The sequence below is a fragment of the Abramis brama genome (genome assembly GCF_963993115.1).
Source record: "Abramis brama genome assembly, chromosome: 4".
In the NCBI taxonomy this organism is placed as follows: domain Eukaryota; kingdom Metazoa; phylum Chordata; class Actinopteri; order Cypriniformes; family Leuciscidae; genus Abramis; species Abramis brama.
In genome coordinates, this window is record NC_139966.1 from 52,878,547 (window position 1) to 52,898,632 (window position 20,086).

At 38.4% G+C, this 20,086-nt stretch overlaps 1 protein-coding gene across 1 annotated transcript in view; it reads right to left on the reverse strand.

Annotated features, from left to right (window-relative positions):
- The window catches only part of slc41a2b (solute carrier family 41 member 2b), a 20,978-nt gene continuing 892 nt past the window's right edge, over positions 1 to 20,086 (reverse strand). Inside the window, exons 2-11 of the mRNA XM_084112022.1 lie at positions 19,363 to 19,979; positions 18,919 to 19,026; positions 16,454 to 16,525; positions 15,732 to 15,876; positions 15,393 to 15,539; positions 11,899 to 12,046; positions 11,689 to 11,768; positions 6,630 to 6,761; positions 5,171 to 5,319; positions 1 to 1,162 (exon numbers count right to left, since the gene is read on the reverse strand). Coding sequence (XP_083968148.1) covers positions 977 to 1,162; positions 5,171 to 5,319; positions 6,630 to 6,761; positions 11,689 to 11,768; positions 11,899 to 12,046; positions 15,393 to 15,539; positions 15,732 to 15,876; positions 16,454 to 16,525; positions 18,919 to 19,026; positions 19,363 to 19,860 — 1,665 coding nt within the window. The 5' untranslated portion in view covers positions 19,861 to 19,979 and the 3' untranslated portion in view covers positions 1 to 976. The remainder of the gene's footprint in view (positions 1,163 to 5,170; positions 5,320 to 6,629; positions 6,762 to 11,688; positions 11,769 to 11,898; positions 12,047 to 15,392; positions 15,540 to 15,731; positions 15,877 to 16,453; positions 16,526 to 18,918; positions 19,027 to 19,362; positions 19,980 to 20,086) is intronic.

Sequence of the window (20,086 nt, forward strand, 5' to 3'; positions counted from 1 at the left end):
TATTGGACGTAAACTTTTATTAAACCTTTATTAAACATTTTGAGTATCAAAAAAGCATGGCAGAAAGATACACTAAGGATGCTCCATTGGTGCCGGTAGAAACTCTCTTTTTCCCAATAGAAAAAAAAATCGATGTTCATGGCACCTTCGTTACAATGTACAAAAAAAAGTTCACATAGACACACAGAAATATAGACTTGTATAAGAGTGTCTCTGTTGCACATTCACCCCATATTGTTTTCAGTTGCATACATTAAACAGATCAAAAAAGAAAGTCAATCTTTACTCAAGATTTTCTTGAATGAGCAGTTGAAAGGCTATTCCCTTTTCTCAAAGAATATATATATATTAGTTCATTATTCTACGCTATTAAGCAATACTTTAACTTTCAAACTGCATTACAGAGGTTTATACGAATTGACCTGGCACTGGTTGAGTAAAACTGTGTGGCTATACTTGTAATAAGGTTCGATTTGATTGGACATACAGGAGGAAGTCGTGGCAACAAGGTCGTGTCTTAAAGTCACTCAAAAGAGACAACAAAAAACATGAGTAAAGTAGTAAATAAAGAAGGACAAAGACAAATAGGGTAAATAAATAAAGTACAATCACCAGGACGATCTTATACATTTTGTTTTAGGGTTTGTATTTGGTCCTTCCACTGCTATAGTGCTGATAAGGAAAACTGACAGGGCAGGAGAGAGCATTTAAGATGCTTTTCGTAACCGTCCCACTTCAGATGCACAAGAAATCACCGTTTTTGAGATGAGGGAGACATTTAAAACCTCACTGCATGTGCTGAATCTCTCAATGCATCTTATAAATCATCTGGCACTTTAAGAAGAGTAACAAAATTGTTTTAACCCGACAGAGAAATGCGAAGTTGCCACATGCCATTCGATCCGACAAGCAGCCATTCAAGGCAATAAGTGTGGACGGCAAGTCTGTTCTGTGGATCAAAGGTCAAAGAATGCCCTTAGTCACCCACATCACTGTCTTGGTCTCCGATGATAAACAGGAAGTGGAAGCTGAGAGCCAGGAAGGCCGTTCCCAACAAGTCGCCCAGCGCTGTCAGGTACGGGATAGAGAAACTGTCCGGATCTTTCCCGCTCTTCCAAATGGAGTGCACCATCCAGTCCGCAATGCAAAGCAACAAGAACACCTGGGAGGGAAAGAGAACGCACACAAGGCTGTGTTGAATATCTGCAAGTACAAGTACAAAACCACAGTCCCTTCCACGGTACCTTTGGATGAACTTTCCCACACATGACAGGAAGCGCTAAATCAGAAAGAGACGAAGGGAATGGCTCCAGAAGTAACGTAATGTTTTTTTGTTTATGGAGCTTCTTTTGAAAGTCTCGTCTCGGAAATGAAACAAGATCCCATTCTTTTGAAAAGCGGCGTTCACATTTAAGACAAATACCCGAAACGGCTTCAGATCACACATCATAGGGCTTTTCATCTAGCGCAGCTCATTAAACACCAGCAAATGAGGCCTGTGTTTGCCTTTGCTGAGCATCGCAGACTATTAAAATGCTCTTTTGGATCAGTGCGGCCCTTTGAATGTCAGTTTGTTTGCTTAATGGAGAAGTAACATTTGAAATCTTCATCTTGCATTCAATTTGAAGCTAAAAAGATGGACCGCAGCAATTCCTGAAGGCTCTCCGTGTTCCTGTGCATGCGAGAGTGAAAGACTTTCATTTAAACAAAATAAAAATGAGGCCTGCCCATTAATCAGGCTGACGGGTCGGTGTGAAACTCTATTTGCAGGTCTGACGCTCTGGTTAACCGGCTGGGCGGCGTTCATTTATATCAGTTATATTAAGGTCAGCGCGAGACGGTTAAAAAACTATTCGCTCTCTGCCGCAGATTTTAAACTTCAATTTAGATAGCAGGAAATAAATGGCCATTTTAAAGGCTATTAATTGTGCCTGCCAGGCAAGATGAGTTTTGTGACATTATTTCGATAATTAACCTTGTGTGTTTTCGTGTGTGAGAATATCAGAACAATGACCTTTTCACGGGAGATTTCGACTCCCTTTCGTCTCTCCTTGTAAGGATTTTATCAATTAGCGATTAAACTGTTAGGCATGAGCCTTCCTAGAAGCTGAGGAAAGTGATGGTTTGCTAGTGTACACAAGCTGTTGAGACCCGACAAGATTAGCCTTGTAGTTCCACCCTGCGCAAACACACAGACACACTTTTCCATCACTCAAAAGGACAGAGAAAGCAGTCAGAGATGTTGCATGCCATTCACACATGTTCTCTCTCTTACACACACACACTTAGCTATCTAAATTAAAATGTTCCAAATAAAACAACAGAAGTACAGTATATAAAGCTAATTATAATGACTACGGACTAACCCAAACCCTAAACCCTACTTTAAGGACATGCCCAAAAGAAGGTTGTGTCAGATTTAGCAAACTCACAAACCCACTGAAAAGCAAAGGTTAGCACAGCGTCCTTTTCTTAGGCTCACAGTGGAGAAAAGGTTAAAAGTAAATGTAGCATGAACCAATACTATTTTGTTCGTAATATAACACATTACAGCTGTTGCTTGTTTTGAAAGCATGTAATTTTGTCATTAAACAACCAGACAGTGTCAACAAGACAGACACTTGAAAACAATAACTACAGTACCAAAAATATATTTTGTGTATCGTTTGATTGTTACTGTATTTTAATACTAGTTACCCTCTTAGTCATCAAATTCTCAGTCCCCTTGTAATGATGATGATGAAAAAAGATTATTTACATGATATATATACATGTAAATGTTGCAAATATATGTTTGTACTGTGGATTATTTTCTCATCTAAGTTTTTTAGGTCTTAGTTTGCTTCGTTGTAAAAAAAGAAAGAAAAAAAAAGCGTCCCTGGAGAGGCAAGTGAACATCCAGTTTAGACCTTCTGCACAGCGTCACCAAAAATACTTACCAGCTATGTACTACATTTAACCTTGGAATTTCTTCCTCTAAAGCAGACTGTTTTTTCTGGAGCTCTATAGATGCCTTGTATTTGAAGACCCATGAAGGTCAGAGGTCAGGGGGCCACTCTCAGGGCACCTGACATATGTTCAACAAGGCAAGCTATAGGCTGAACCTTTGTTTAAGAGATTTTGTTCTGAGAAGCATCATGTGGCAATTTAAGAGTTTTACATGGGATTTTTTTGCCCATTTTGGTATAAAAAATAACAAAATAATTGATACGATGGTGTGTCTGAATAATCTATTCTGATTGGCTGGAAGGTGTGCAATAAAACCATTTAATGCACAAGTCAGTTTGTTCACCGTTCTATATTAATGCACTGCTTTCATTGAAGCGCACACACACACACACGTCACTGTCACTCGCACACAGAGATCGGAGATCGACCTGCGCAAACACAGAAACATCCAGGAGCACAGAAACTTGTTGTCAACGCTGCCCCCACAAATTATATTAATAGATTAACTTGCTACTGAATCACTACATTATATTATTCAGCAAGGAGGTTGTAAAGTCACTGTTTTTGAGCTTCATTGCTAGTAGAGAGATGCTGCACAGAACAGGCAATTCACACGTACATATCCATCTCTCTCTCTCTCTCGCTCTCTCTCTCCCTCCCGATCGACTAATTCATTCAAATAAATGTTATAATTCAATCAAATAAATGTAACCATACCACACTACTTTATCTCTGTCTGTTTTAAAGCTGACAGAATGCTAAATCTAATGAGTGGTAGCTTACGAAAATAACCGCCATTTGAACCCTTCCAGTCAAATTTAGCGCTGCAAACATCAATGACCGCTTCAATTTGTCAACGCTGGCAAATGACCATGGTATAAGCGGGATAATCCACACCTAGCTGTGCATCAAATGATTTGAAATACTTTGCCTCCACGTCGTGCATTACAATCGTTTGATGCACAGCTAGGCGTGGTTAATTTTTTATTTATATATTCAAATATATAAATGAAGATGTGACAAGGTTACTAGTATTAATAGTAGCAATAAAACCCCCCAGCTAATAATAGTACAAATAAAATATCAGTATATATATTTGCAAATGTATTACTGTAGTTGATTTTCAAGCAGTGAAAATATATATATTGTATGTGTGCGTGTGTGTGTGTGTGTGTGTGTATATATATACACTATAGTAATTAATAATCCAATTATAGGATAATACATTTTAATACACACACACACATTATATATATATATATGTGTGTGTGTGTGAGTGTGCGTATTAAAATGTATTATCCTATAATTGAATAATTACTATAGTTGACTAAGTTCTAAATCAACATTTTTGCAGTTATATAAATAGTATAGTACTTAAAATGAATATTTTCAAAGCAAAAGTAAGAATTCAGTGATTAATGTACACAAACAATTAAAAAGACACATAATGACTGAGCTGGACCCACTCATTTTTCTCTGTCTCTGAATGCCTGTCTCTCTCTTTCTCCATCCTCAAGGATTCTTCAAGCAGTATGGCCGCGGATCTCAAAGACGTGTGTGTTTAGGTTAGCAGGGGCGTTTCACGAACACTGTACACATACAGACAAACTTCCTAAAAATACCACACATTCCACCACTCGCAACATGCCTCCGCATGCCAGCCGCTGAATGCACTTACTGAGGTTCTCCGCGGGTAATCTATCTTAATTGCGATCTAAACAATTTATGAAAACACCCTTTTGGAATAAACAAACTCTCACAGATACATACAACACCCACATACACACACAAACAACACCTGCTCACGATCCCTAATGTCATTGCCGTATCATTTTCAGGGGAAATGGGGCGTCTAAAAGCTCAGGGGATTTTCTAAAAGGTTTGTAGGTTTATGATGGGGAAAAACGCCATGTTGTAACATTGCTACATGTGGGCGGCGAGCGGCACATTTATCGCGATTAAGCTGAAGATGAAATAGATTCCCCAGACCGGTATCGTAAAATTGGTGTCTGGTTTTATGATTATAGGCTGACATTTTTGTCTGCTACAGGAAAGAGTGCTTACACCTGAACCTCAAATAGGTGTCAGATTTGATAAAAAATATATAGTGATGACAGGTTATCTAAACAGCATATGAAGATGTCAGTGTCTTGACGTCTGGTTAGAAGGCCTCATTAGGATTGATATTTTTGTCATAGTGTGACAACAACATCACACTCACCTGGAGAAGAGCAGCAGCCAAATACACAACCATGAAGACGGGCGTCAGCGAGGTGTGACCTCTCTCCATCAGATCAATTGTGTACAGGAAGATCAAATGGCCAGGGACAACCAGTAACAGCAGTACCTGTGCTGACCTGTGATTGGCCCCTGAAAAAAAGAGAGAGAGAGAGAGAGAGAAAAAAAAAAGTTTAATTATTGAAAGCAATACATAAAGTCTAATAATGATGATGCTGTGTGTGTGTGTGTAACGTATATATGTATATATGGTAATACTTTACAATAAGGTTTCATTAGTTAACATTAATTGACTACTTTAGTTATCATGAACTAAGTATGTACAATACTTCTACAGCATTTACTAATCTTAGTTCATGTTTATTTCAACATTTACTAAATACATTATTAAAATCAAAAGTTATGTTTCTTAACATTAATGCACTGTGAACAAACAATGAATGACTGTACTTTTATTAACTAACATTAACAAAGATGAATAAATACTGTAACAAATGTATTGCTCATTGTTAGTGCATGTTAGTTAACTAATGTTGATGAAACCGTATTGGGCAATTCCACGCAAAACTGTCACATCCATAACGCCAACTAAATACCATGGCATTGTGTTGGTGTTATGGATGTGACAGTTTTGCGTGGAATTGCCCTATTGTAAAGTGTTATGTCCACTTCATCCAGTACAAAGACATCTGCTTAAAACACCACAGAATACAAACAACCCTCCACGTGCGATCAGTGCACGTGTGTAGGTGTTCGTATATTGGATTTATTTTATGTTTAGAAGTCTATATGCATACAGTAAACATCTCATTCACAAACACTACACTTCTCACACTCCATTAGCATCTGAACCGCCGCAGTATGGCGTCCCTGTGCGTTCAGAGTCCTTGAAGGAGGAAGATTTATGCCCATCTTTCCAGATGGCACTGCTAAGCTTGCAGTGGGCCCCGTGCCCCTCATGTGCTCGGGCATCTGGACTCTGTCCCCAGAGTCCTCTTGTTTCTCTAAGAAAAAGCCCTGCATCAAAGCTCCGGCATCAACACGCTACCTCTGGTGTTTATAGGAAGCGTTCTCAGCTTTTCTCCGAGATGGATCGTTATACACAAACCACCATTACACACACTCCATTACAGCTAATGTATACACACTTGCAAGCACTTTCAAGTGATGTTGCTCTAAACACTGGTTACTTGTTCTTGCTCTCTTTAATACAGGCTATGAAAACCCAAAACTGCCCTCAAATGTGTGTTTAAGTCCCTCTCTTTAAATTTATAGGCATTAAAGGATGTTCGGAGGATTTAAAATAGAGCCAAATAGAGTTTAGAGCCATGTCATGCCTTGATCCTATTCCTTCATTATTTCTTATGTAATTGATCTACTTTGTCACTATCTACTTTGTTTTCTTATGTATTGTGACACACTGGGGAAGTGTTCGGGGTCACCTGAGCCACAGAAGGTTCGGCAGGGGAGGTAGCAACCCTTGGCCTCTTCAGGAACCTCTCCAGGGGTGCTGTGAATGTGCAGGTAGGTGGATATCCGACTGGACTGGATAGCCACCAGGTTTCCCCCGATACCTACAATATAATAATACTCACATCAGACAAATATATACTGAAGGTACAGGGCTGAAAATTTAATCAAAAACAAGGAGGAAAAAGCAGCGTGCCTGTTTCCAGCAAGTTTAAGACTTAAAGCAAATCCGTGAGTAAAGGTCGGTTCACACCGAGAACGTTCCATCAAGATAACTATATTAGCATCCACACCAGCGGATGATATTGTTCTGTTTTTAAGCGTGTTCTGCAGTTTTGTCGTCTGCAGCTTTAAAGGGGTCATATAATGGTACATGCACTTTTACAAGTTGGTTGTACTGAAATGTGTGTTGGCTGTGCCTGTACACAACCATCATAAAATGATAAAAATCCATCCAGTGTTTTTTTTTTAATCTCTTTATATGTTTTCCCCCATCTCAAATCAAGCCGTTCAACCTTGTGACGTCACACGGTCGGACACCCTTCCCACGATTGTTGATTGACAGCAGCGTTTCAACACAGACCCGCCCTGAGCGAGCTGTCAGCATAGTCCGCATTGTTGATACACTGGAGCAGATTGTCGTCTAAACGCCCACAGAACAAAGGGGCGGGGTGAGCAAAGCTCATTATCATTTAAAGACACAAGCACTTAAACGGCACGCTGAAAACAGAGCTGTGTTTTCTTACAATACTAATGAGAATTTTTAATTAAAGTATATTACAAACTTTTAATTTAGACCCTAAAGAATCATATTAGCTTGTACAAAAATGGCATTATATGACCCCTTTAAATGCTTGAGCTCTTTAAAGCAGGATGGATTCTGATTGGCTGTCAATGTTGTTATCGCTAATCAGCTGGAAAAAAAGAAATCTGAAAGTGATTCCAACGATATCGTTTCTCTGTGCTGTTATAGTTGTGGTGTGGACTCTGCTATTCTTTTAAATTTAGAATGATTTTTAGAACTATATCTTTATTAAATGTATCATCCTTGGTGTGAACGGGCATTAACTCTCACGTCAGTGAAGCTTCTGCAGTGAAAACATTTTTTAATCCATGAATACAGGCTTAATTTTTCACTGTCAGACTGGCAGCCATGAGTCACCAGTACTAACTCTGCTTTTGTCCCCCGCCTCTTTATCTCTCTCTTTCTTTCTCTCACAATACGCACGGCCCTTCCTCTCTCTCTCTCTCTCTCTCTCTCTCTCTCTAGTAAAGTAGAGTGGTGTCCAGAGCTGCAGTAATGATATGTCACGCCCAGCAGTTCTGGGAGAAGACAAGTGAGTGAAAGAGAGTGAGTGAGAGAAAGACAGAGTAACTGCAAGAGGACAGTCAATACTAATTGAAATCATTTAAAATATTATGCTTTCAAGTTCACAGCCAAACAGGAAATCAGTGATCTGAATTACAATAAAACACAGCAAATCTATTTCTCACATACGATAGTGCATTCATGCCCATAATGACATTAATATTTCCCATCGTTAAAGACCACACCTAAATGAGAAAGATCATATTTTAACACAGCACAGGCCTCTGCACAATTAGCCCCAACAAGTACTTGTTTGTGTTTAATGCAGAGGGTGCCATTATGCCACACTGTGCTGGAGAGACGCCATCTGTATGGATGATAGTGTGGGAAAGTGTTTGTGGCTCAGATTAGCTGGACAGGTCTAAAATTTCGTCATTTTCTCACAAACAAGCAACAACATGACATTTTGGATATGGGCTGGGGGCATGAGAAAAGAGTGCATGTGGAATTTTTCAACCTTTCCCAGAGCATCGAGGTCCAATTAATCCGATGCTTTTTTTTTTTTTTTTTTTTTGCTTTGTCTGCCAACAGGAAATGGAGATGATATGCAACCTCATTTCTGTCCAAGCCGTGGGATTAACATATATGGACACTTTAATCTGGGTTATAGAGCTGATGAGACTTTGGCTGGGTGTGCAGCAGGGCTTGAGTATGGGTCCAATTGGATTCCAGTATGTACAGTGTATGACATAAAGGGTTGGGATATACAAAACTACATATTTTTTTTAATTTGTTTTAAGGCCTGTATAATTATCAGGCTGGCTGCAGGTTAATTTGATCCTGATTGGACACAATCAGGATTAAAAAAAACAACAACCTTTTATTTTTTTAAATGGACTACCTGTAATTTAACACGTAGCCTTAAATGTGCAACTCTCTTTTTTGCAGAGTCTTGTAGTGAAAGTCTCCAAGTACAGCATAAGATGCAACTTAAAGCTACACTGTGTAGGATTTTCTCCCATCTAGCGGTGAAATTGTTTATGACTACCAACTGAATATTACTTTCTAGCCCCTCCCATTCCGAGGGCTTTTTAACTCCTACGGTGGCCGTATTATTTCAAATCTGCCGGCAGTCGCGAGTAATCTCCCCCTCGCATTCGTCACGGTGCCACTGAGTGTCAAAACGCGAAAGGCGAAGCTTGAATTTCCAGGTATGTCCCTCTTTGGCTAATGTATTTTCAAGATGGAGGCGCAACATGGCTGCCGCCATTCGAGCGACTCGCTCGTATGTATTCTAAATGGCAGATTCTACGCTTACGAGAATACTTGATTAGTTGGTAGAAGTAATTACACATTAATGAGCACATATGATTTTAAAAGTGTTTTTTGCTAAGAATCAACTTAAAAAAATGACACAGTGTAGCTTTAACAGCCAAAAAAGTCTGTCTGAATGTATAGGTCTATAACTGTTGTAGTATTAATTTGGATGAATTTAAAGATGCAACTTTTCAGAGAGAGTTTTATCATACATGATTTACTGCTAAAGCACGGCACACTAATTAAATCAAGGCAACTAAAAACATAAACATAAACCACACTAATTGACGTGTCGGGCAACCAATCGACCACTGTGACCCATCCCTAGTACTGTGGGCGATAAGAGAGGTCTGAGGCTCTATTTATGTCAAACAGAAACTATTTCTCTGTACCTAAGTGGCACGTGTGTGTGTGTGTGGTGTGCGTGTGTGTGGTGTGTGTGTTGTAATCATTTAAATTACCTTCCCTGACTCGTTTCCTGCTTGGACAGACAAACTATAGAAGCCTCTGTTACTCATCCTATCGCTCTCTTTTCCTTTCTTTTCCCCTTCTTTTGAGTTTCTCGCTAACTCTGCTCTTAGAATCAAAAATAAAAACCTTGATTTTGATATTCTGATTTATGGTTATATTTTGATATAAATTTAGATATTCTGACAGAAACAGTCTTCTTTCACACACACACACATGCAGAGATTCAAACAGCTGTCTGGTGGTCTGGGCGGTAGAGCAGAGACAGACTGCAGACAGCGTAAATGTCTCTCATTAGCGTGCCTTAATTAAAAAAACGTATGGCTCTTTGTGGAGGTGCCATGGTCCTGGCTCCCTTTACTGTTACCACAAGAAATTCAACTGCCACAATTAATGACTTCACCCCACGACTCAATCACATCCAACTCTATTTTAGCTAAATTCCATCATTTGGCTTTTTCTCAATATGGAAACGTTTATTAACAATCACAAAAAAGTGCCTATCCTCTGCCTCGAGGATACTTGCGTGACTTTAAATGAGGGCGATTATTACAGAGATGTTTCTTTTAGGTAATAACAGTCTGAGAAGGGACTGAAGGGACATGAGGGCGTAGGTCTACAAATTAAGAATTTAAAAGCTTAAACCTTCCAAGACAAATAAGACATTTCAAATTCAGATATTGATGTTGTTATTATACAAAATATCGACCAAGAGTGTCAAGAATAATCCAGCAGAAACAAGTGTTGTACTTTGTATGTATTTTCAGTAGAGATGCACAGATTGACCGGCATATTTTCCGCATGATCGGCGGCCCTGGGGTGCGTTTCCCGAAAGCATCGTTGGCCAACTATGGTCGCAAGTTCATCGCAATGTCCATTGAACTCTATTGGTAACGAGGGAACTTGCGACCATAGTTGGCCAACGATGCTTTCGGGAAACGCACCCCAGACCGGTAACCGGCCGGTCAGTCTCACATCTTTCCGATTCCAAGCCGGTCCGTTTTGTTGCCAGCGGCACAGGCAATAACGTCAGCTGCGCATTCTCAGTCTCTTCTCTCCGACTGCGAAGTGACACACACCCGCCTCCTCTCACTCACACGTCTCTTTCACTCCGGTTAAATAGTGCTTGTATTTCACGTAATTTTACTTATTATGCAGGTTTCGTGCTCACACCAAAAGCGCACAAGCCGCCTCTCAGTCTCAAGCAGCTTGTGAGTTGCAAATACCACAATGAGTGGCTTACTGCGCTTAAAGAGTCAAATACACACAAAATGATGTCAAATGCAAGTATTCAGTTAAACACAGACAGTTTTGGAATCCAATTAGTTGAGAAAGATAACAAGTTGTGTAACAGTATATTATATCCGTGCTTAAGCTCTTAAAGTGACAGCAGCCTAATAAACCTGCTGCTGTCTGTCATGTTAATAAACGAACAAAAAGAAAATCACTCTCTGCTCTTGACTGAATAACTTTTGTAACTAATTGTAAGCATTAATCTGTATTTAATTTTTACAATGAAGACTATCCAGTGTTATTTTACATTTGATTAATTTCTTTAGTAAGCTATTTCTTACCTGAATATACTGTATAACCACCTGAGAAACTTAAATCCGTGTTTATTTCATATCTCTCTTTATTCTATTGCATTTATTTGTTCTGTTGTTAGAAATTTGTTTATTTGTTCTTAAGTTATTACTGTCTTTTTACTTGTTTCTTTATGAAAATAAAAGTTTGCATTGAAGAAAAGATTTTTGTTTGTATATGCTGTAGTCTCTTGAAAGACAGGTTTCGACAGGTCACACTTACACACACAAAAAAAAAAATCAGAAATCGGAATCGGCCAAGAAAATTGCAATCGGTGCATCTGTAGATAAATATTTTCAGAAGATAAAAAGTACAAGCTTTACAGAATATTTTTTTGTAGAAATAAATCTCACCATTGATAACAGGTGTGTAAACCACAATCCCAGCCAGGTTGGGATCAGACACAGTTTTGTCCAGAATGAGTCCTCCAATGCTGAAATTGGGAAAATTTTGATTATGTTCGAGCACCAAAGGAAGGCCACATGCTTTTTCAGTGTGTGTGTGTGTGTGTGTGTGAATCCATGGCCAGGTGTGTGAGGTGTGTGTATGTGTGTGTATCACACCTGCTGATGAACATGGCAGTGATCACGGGCTCCCAGCCTGAGTACAGCAGCTGACGGCTGGCAGGGTGTTTGGAGGCGATGACCATCCACAGTGGAGTCAGACACATGAAGAAGGCACACACCAGAGATGACACGTATGGGTGAGAGTCTGAAAAAACAGACAGAGAGGAACACCACAGTGAATGCAGGTAGTCTTTGGTCATTTTGATTGAAGCTATACTTTAAAGGGTTAGTTCAAAGTTACTTCTGTCCCTCCATTGACAGCTACGCAACTACCACTTTGATGCTTCAGAAAGTTCATAAAGAGATCATAAAACTAATCCATATGAATTGAGTGGTTTAGTTCAGAGAATTTGGACTAAACCACTCAACTCATATCATGGATTAGTTTTATGATCTCTTTATGAACTTTTTGAAGTGTCAAATTTTATAATTCAATAAATATTCACTCCCGCTGCTTTCATCCTCTCTGGTATGCCGTCCACACTACAGTTTTTTTCTTTTTTTGAAAGAAATTAATACATTTATTTAGAAAGGACACACCAAATTGAACAAGTTACAGAAAAAAATGTATATGTTACAAAATATTTCTATTTCAAATAAATGCTGTTCTTTTGATGTTTCAAAGGAAAGAATAAGATGCATCACAGTTTTGACAAAAATATTAAGCAGCACAATTTACATTACATTTTAAAAATATGTCACAATATTTCTATTTTTACTGTCATTTTTATAAAATAAAAGCAGTTTTGGCATAAGAGGCTTCTTTCAAAAACATTTTTAGAAAATGTAATGGTAGTGTATTCAATTATTAAAAGTTACAAACTTTTTGAACTTTTCCACTCAAACATTTAACAGGAGTGTTGTCCTGCTCTCGGACCACACTATAACCCATTTCTCAAAACCTATGAAGGGGTTGACAGCTGTAATGGCAGATTGACAGAAAGAAAATAACCATGACCAACATGTTGTGGATGACAGACATCATGTTGTCGGCTGCGGTTCTGTTCAAATGTCACACAATAATCAAGCTCACAGAATTCAGTTATGACTTCTATGTGCGGTTAGGAAATAGAAAAAAGTAGCATTGTGAATATCACAAGAATTTTTTTCCCAACAAGTTTCCCAAAGATTATGCCAATACGTTCAGGGTTATTTTTGTTTCGTGATCAACTCACATTTTTTTAGTCTCTAAATAAGTTTGTTCCATTTCTACGCAGTACAATTATATTAATATTTTTGTATATATAATATTACAAAGCAGTTCAAAATTCACGATTGACGATCTGATTCACGATTTATTTTGCGCCACCACTCAAAATCATACGCGGTGCCCCGATTCGAGACTGCCAACCATACTCTGCTGCTGTGTGAATGTAGCCGTGCTGACTGGCTCTAATTGGATTTAACCAGATAGAAGAAGAAAAATATGATCTTCTTAAAAGCCGAATTTAATCTTTTAAAGCAGACAGAGAAGCCAAAAAAGGTTTCACTCCTTGCTAAATACTCTTCAGCACACACTAAACAGCCTAAATCTTTAAATCCCAAACATAGAGGCAACATCTGTGACTATATTTAGTGTGGTATGGGCATGACAGGGCAGCGGTGTGCGCTAATGATGGCAGAAGCCTCTCTTCTCGGCTGGTTGGCATGGCTGATATGGTTTTGGCATGGCATGGTGGTGCCGTTTGCCTTGCCTTCACCTCACTTCACCTCTCTCAAAAAAGGAAAGACTAAAACTGGAGTGCGGCGCTCAGTCTGGGGCTTATCACACAGAGTCATCAGAAAGCAAAGCCCCATTAAACCCAGCATAAACAATCCAGTACACTGCTCGGGACGGCCCGTGTGTTACTTTCACACTTTCAGAGATAGTGTTTATGTGCGTGAGAGAGACACTGTGCAGGTTTGGCGATGCTTGCAATGGCCAGATTTCCCACAAAAATATAGAAGCATGTTGGAAACCAAATTTAAAGTGGTCCTCAATATTTGACAGGATCATAAAATGTCTGATATTTGATCTTTTCATTAGGCTTTGCAGTGTAAATGAGATTTGACAAGAAAGTTCATTTATTTATTTGTTTGTTTAAATTCATACAACTTGGCAAAAAAAAGTTAATTTCTAATTATTCTACTATTCTAATAGTAATATTTGATAATATATAAATATTTTCATAATTTTTAAATATACAAATGTATATATACAAAGAATAATTTATTATGTATGCATTTTTAATTTATTATATACTAATACCAAACCAATAATTAAGAACTGTGGGAATGCAAATGTATTAAAATGTTTCATTTAGGTTTACATTGAATTTAGCATGTTAAGGTTAGGTATAAATTATGATTATCAGAGTTTTCTAGCAAACTACTCTGGTCAGTCCTGTTTTACTGAAACTCTTGGAGTTTGTGTTTTAGCAAGAAAGTCCAGCCAGTCCTGTACTCGGGTCTCAGTGTTTGAATAGATATGCTGAGTGGATTAGGGTGGGCAATGCTCTCAGTCTAAAACCAGTTCCTAAACCTGTCTTTTTCGGTTCCTGCCCCTAAATGTATATAAACTGTAAGCGAACATTCACGTCAGACTTGGTGACTGCAGCTGCCGACAGCTTGTGTTCTCAATAAAGAATCCTGCTGAAGAAACAACCAAGTCTCCTGGTCGTTCGATTCTAAGTTCACAACAGAACGAAGAAATTAATTTCTGTGTTATTGAAAACTAATGTTTCAGTATGGTGCCCAAACTCATGGGCAGCGCTCGACTGAGTATCATTTCAAGAAAGGTGCTTGACAGAGAGACTGTGCATGTCTGTGTGGAAGAGAGAGGCATAGTCAGCCCTGTGTGTGTGTTTCATGAGAATGTGGATATGTAGACACAGAGAGGTCATGCACTACGTCACAACACTCTCATTGTCCTGAGCCAGACTCATTAGCAGAGTGACCCTTTCCATAAAACATATCAACCCCACGGTCCCATAAAACATAATATACATCCCACACCTGACACCTGCTATAGAGTGTGAAATGTGCTGCTACGTTTAAGATATATTACTGGTCACACTCTAATATGACAGATAAAGTCTGAAATATGATCAATTATTTCACATTATTCTTTAGACACTGTGTTATGACAAATGTATCTAGATTTAAGGCTGGAGCCTAAAGTGAGGGATTTGTGCGCCCTCTTGTGGCAGAAAACTGAAAGCATGGCTGATTTGCTGGAGAGAAACAACTAAATCTGACCTGCTATCTAGTCTAGGCAAAAATAACTGTCTTTCTGGCTCTGTTACAATTCCTAGTGAGCCACTTCACTGTATGCTTGCTACCTTCTAATGCAGCATCCTAACCAAAAATGGAACTGAAAGTGGTTGTCAAACTTACTTTTTAGATGCATGCTTTTAATTCAAGTGAGCCTATGATGCCCAAAAATGCTATCGTGGTAGGCAGCTCACTAGGGTTTGGAATAGAGCCCTTATTTTCACACACATCTTTCTCACCTAGGCAGTTGTAGAGGCCCTGGCTGATCCCTGCCAGGATGGCCAGCGTGATGAGGTCACCAAAACTGGCGGCGATGGGCGTGGCTACATTATCAGGGTTGATACCTGTCTTCTTAGAGCCCACAATTACACCCACCATTATTATACCTGAGAGAGGGCACAAAAAGACAGCGGTTACCTTACCCACTTGGAACTGGAGATTCGTAATGTGAAATGTGACTAATAACAAAGAAGATTAATGTCGGATTAAGATAAAACAACAAGGACATTATTTGTTGTGAAAAGAACGGCTTTAGTAGCTACATATAAGAGTATTAGAGGTTAATCTGAAGTGTGTACCCTGCAGCATAGATGCTATGAAGGCTGTAGCGACACTACTGGAACACAGCAAAACAGCGTGACCGATCTGGAACTTTCCCTCAGGAATCCAACCCAGTACAACAGCTGCTACTGCTGCCAGGAACCCGATTACAGTGGCCTGCACCTGAGAATGAGACAGAGACGCTGAGATTTATAAAAATAAAAATAAAATATATAAATAGTACTATCTATATAAACGTCTATAAGTGTGTGTGTATATATGAAGAGTTCAGATGCAAAAGCCTCTAAGTGCCATCTGAAATTTTCTTCTAGAATGATCATTTTTATAAAGCTTGTATATTTAATTTCACTTAAATGACAATTAATAGGTAATTTGCATTGCCATTTAAGTGAAATTATTTAACTTAAATATACGAGCTTGATAAAAATGATCATTCTAGAAGAAAATTTCAGATGGCACTTAGAGGCTTTTGCATCTGAACTCTTCATATATATATATATATATACACACACACACACACTTATATAGACGTTTTATATAGATAGTACTTCACTATGTCTTTATTAGGGTCTGTGTAAATATAGAAACCCATTATCCTGATAAGATCTCGGTTCCTTTTTCAGGTAAAAACTTTAACTTAAGCGAATTTAGATTTACTGGGTTACTGATGCTAAATTAATTTGCATTTGCTTGTTTTAAAGCCAGTGTTGTATATGTAAGCTCTTCAGAAAGCTCTTACCTGTTTCAGTGCCAAATTCCCAATAATGAGATTCCACTTCTCTATGGGCGAGTCCATTTTCCCCACATTTACCTAAGGACGACAAAATTCATGAACGTTATTTTTCCTTTCACACCTCTCACCCTCATTGCATTTAATCACCCTAACTGTGGTCACTACAATTTCGACTTTTCTTGCACTCCCTAAAGCAAAAAGTAAAGGTAAAAAATGTAAAAGTTGACAAATAAATGGTAAATATTTGAAACATGTTCACCCCAAAATCAGAAGTAGAAAAAAAAAGCCTAATTTAGGACCATTATGACTTTTTGCATTGTGACCATTTTTACATTAGTGAAAAAAATAATGATATATTATTTAAATTGTAACATATTTATATATCATGATAATATTAGTGTATATAATCATATATCATGATTAATTCATATTAATAAAAAAGGCTGATTTGAAGATGACATTTAATTGTTATAAATAAATAAAAAACATAATAAAATACCATTGGAATGCAGAAAATATTAATGGCCCTAAAAAGAGGATTCATCTAAAATATAATGTCTTCTTTCAATCTTTTGACTTTGGTGTAAAATATGTTGTGAATGTGAACCTAAAAGCTAAAACAAGAAAATGTTTGAGGAAAAAAATAATAGTATGAGACCAAACTCCTTCTGAGTGGTGGATTTTGGCATCAGATATTTTACATTGAAAAGAAAACCACCATCTGAGGAAAAGATAATAATATTTTGGGCTTGGAATGGATTTCTGCCTGCAATGTAACAAGATGGCCGACTCCACAACCAACGAGCCAGTGTGTGCGCAAGTGTGTGCCAAAGAAAATACAGGAAACAAATGTAAATGTGAAAGAGCAGCGTGTAGGAGAGAGCCGTCTGAGGGCAATAGACTCTTTTCCCCCACAGCTGCATGAGGGTGAACAGAAGGCCTGTACTTTAGCCCCGCTCCTCCGCTCGGTCCACACCACCAGGGTTTGTTTATTCTTTCACCTCGAGGGGGGACGACAGATTTGCCATGAGAACACTAGATGTTATATGGCATGAGCTGAAACCCCTCTGAGCTCGAGAGTCCCAGACTGAGGGGAGAAAAAAAACAGTAGCTTCCAAAAAATAAATAAAACCACTCTGTCAGCAGATAACAGCTGAGACTCCAGCATTTAGGAGAAAAGAGCAGGAGAAAAGAGCAGGAGAGAAGAGCAGGAGAAAAGAGCAGGAGAGAATCGGTTGATGAATTAGCTTAAGTAAGCTACACACACACATACATATATATACATATATATATGTACACATATACATTATATATATATATACAAATAGATAGATAGATAGATATACCTGAGTCTAAGGAAAAGTACAGAAAATGTTGAAGTCAACTCGAAATGGCACTTTTAACTTCTGTAGTGCAAACAAAGTAATCACTACCAGAGACAGATGATGCTGATCATGACAAAAATGCCCCCAAAACTCTCAAAAATGGTGCTGTAATGAATTAAAATATATATATTATTCATATATATATAATATAAAATATTCATATTTTTAAACTTACTTTTAAATTAATTAATTAATTATATAATGTTGTTTTAGTGTCCTTGAGATATTATTATAGATTTTTATTAATATTTTGATTTAGTTTTATTTGTAGATTTTATTTTCATTAAAATTTTAGTTAAAGTTTTAGTAATTGTGTTGTTGTTTTTGCTATTTTTTAAATATATGTATATAATTTTTATTAATTTGTATTTCAGTTTTTGTTTTGGTTATTTTAATACTCCAAGATAAACTAAATGAAAATGAGAAATGTTGTCTTGACTTGACTTCATACAAAAAAAGTATATATTTTATTTTATTTTACAGTTAACATTTACTTTATTTCAAGCAACAAAAAAAGTTGGTTTTAGTTTTAGTTAACTATATAATAAATCGGATATATAAAGATATATATATCAGTGTTGTCAAATCGATTAATCGTGATTAATCACATCTAACAAAAGTTTGTGTGTGTATTTATATATATATATATATATATATATATATATATATATATATATAAATATAAATACACACACACATCACGATTAATCGATTTGACAGCACTAATATATTATATTTACAAACTTTTATGTTAGATGCAATATATATAATGCGATATATATAATATAATTAATATATGTGTGTTTTTCTTACTCAGACATATGGGGGTTGGAAATACCTATGGAGTAATTACCATAATAACAGGCTAGCTAGTCACTCTATCACAGGTCTGTGGTTTTTACCACCAGCCCTAGTCTGTGGAGACGGGCATGAATTGTCAGGTCCTGACAGGTGAGAGCATGCCCAAAATGAGCCCAGATCTCATCACAAACCACATCAGCATCAAATCAGAAATTACAGGCACACCTAAACTAAAGCAAGATGCAATGACTTGTTGTTGGTTTGTTAGTTAGTTTGGATACTAACCGCTGTGGACAGTCTGGAAGCGAGGGTCATCTCCAGGTTTCCTTTCAAACCCAAAAGAGCCGGAACCAGGATGAAAATCTCTGTAATGTTCTTAAACGCTTCCCAGTGCTGAGGAAAAAAAGAGAGGATAGACTATAGCAGTGGTTCTCAACCAGGGGGCCTTAGCAAACTTCCAAAAATGATTTATAGTTATATTAACATAAACCTAATTAATTAAACCAGAGGTACATATCAAATAATGCCTTGAACAATGGGGGACCTTGGAGCCAAAATTGTTCATAGTTTTTTCTTTGTAGTTGTTGTTCAAAAAATTCAAGTGATTTTCAACCACAATGAATTTCATTACATGGACAACAACAGTTGAAACATACTCAAAATATATTATTTTGCTACAGAAAGTCATACAGGTGAGTAAACGCTCCCTTTAAGGTTTCAGAGTCTCACCTGTACTATATCCAGTACCACTCCGGCCGACACCGTCCCGAACCCAGCTAGAAGGAAGGGAACTAGAATCTGCAGTGCCATGGCCAGGGGCGACTCTTTGGGCATGTTTCCGGTTGCCAGCTGCTGCCCTTCCTCCTCGCTCTCCTCTTCCTCGTCGGCCTCTTCTCCCGAAAGCCTGCCCTCTGGCAGTATGGGCTCCGTCTCCGCATAGCGCCCGTCTCCGGCGTCAGACAGGCTGATGGATGTTCTGCTGCTGCGGTCCGAGTGGCGGCGGGGCTCGCGGTGGAACCCGTTTTTGAGGGACTCTGGCTTGGGCGTGCTGAGGTCCACCATGGCCAGCCGTTCCTCCTGTAAAGCAGTGTAACCGGCAGGTACCATGGTCTGAAGCAAGGAGGGTATGGGTCTAAAAGAGATGGAGCTCCAGGGTCCTCCAGCCTGTACTGCCAGACTAGGGCCCAGGGAACTGAGCACACCACCTCCTATGGTTCGGAGGCTCATTCTGCAGACGGGAGCTGACTTGGCTCATGGCCCTCTGAACTTTGAGAGCAGTCGATCAGCAGAACCAGCAGGTGGCATCCATAACAGCTACGAAGAAGCCCTGATAGTGTCGCAGTGACCTGATGAAGAAAAGTACAGAGGGAAAATCCATCAACAACAAAAGTGTACTTGCACTGTCACACACATTCAAGGTCACATTATCATTATGTGCTTTTAGTCTGGAAGC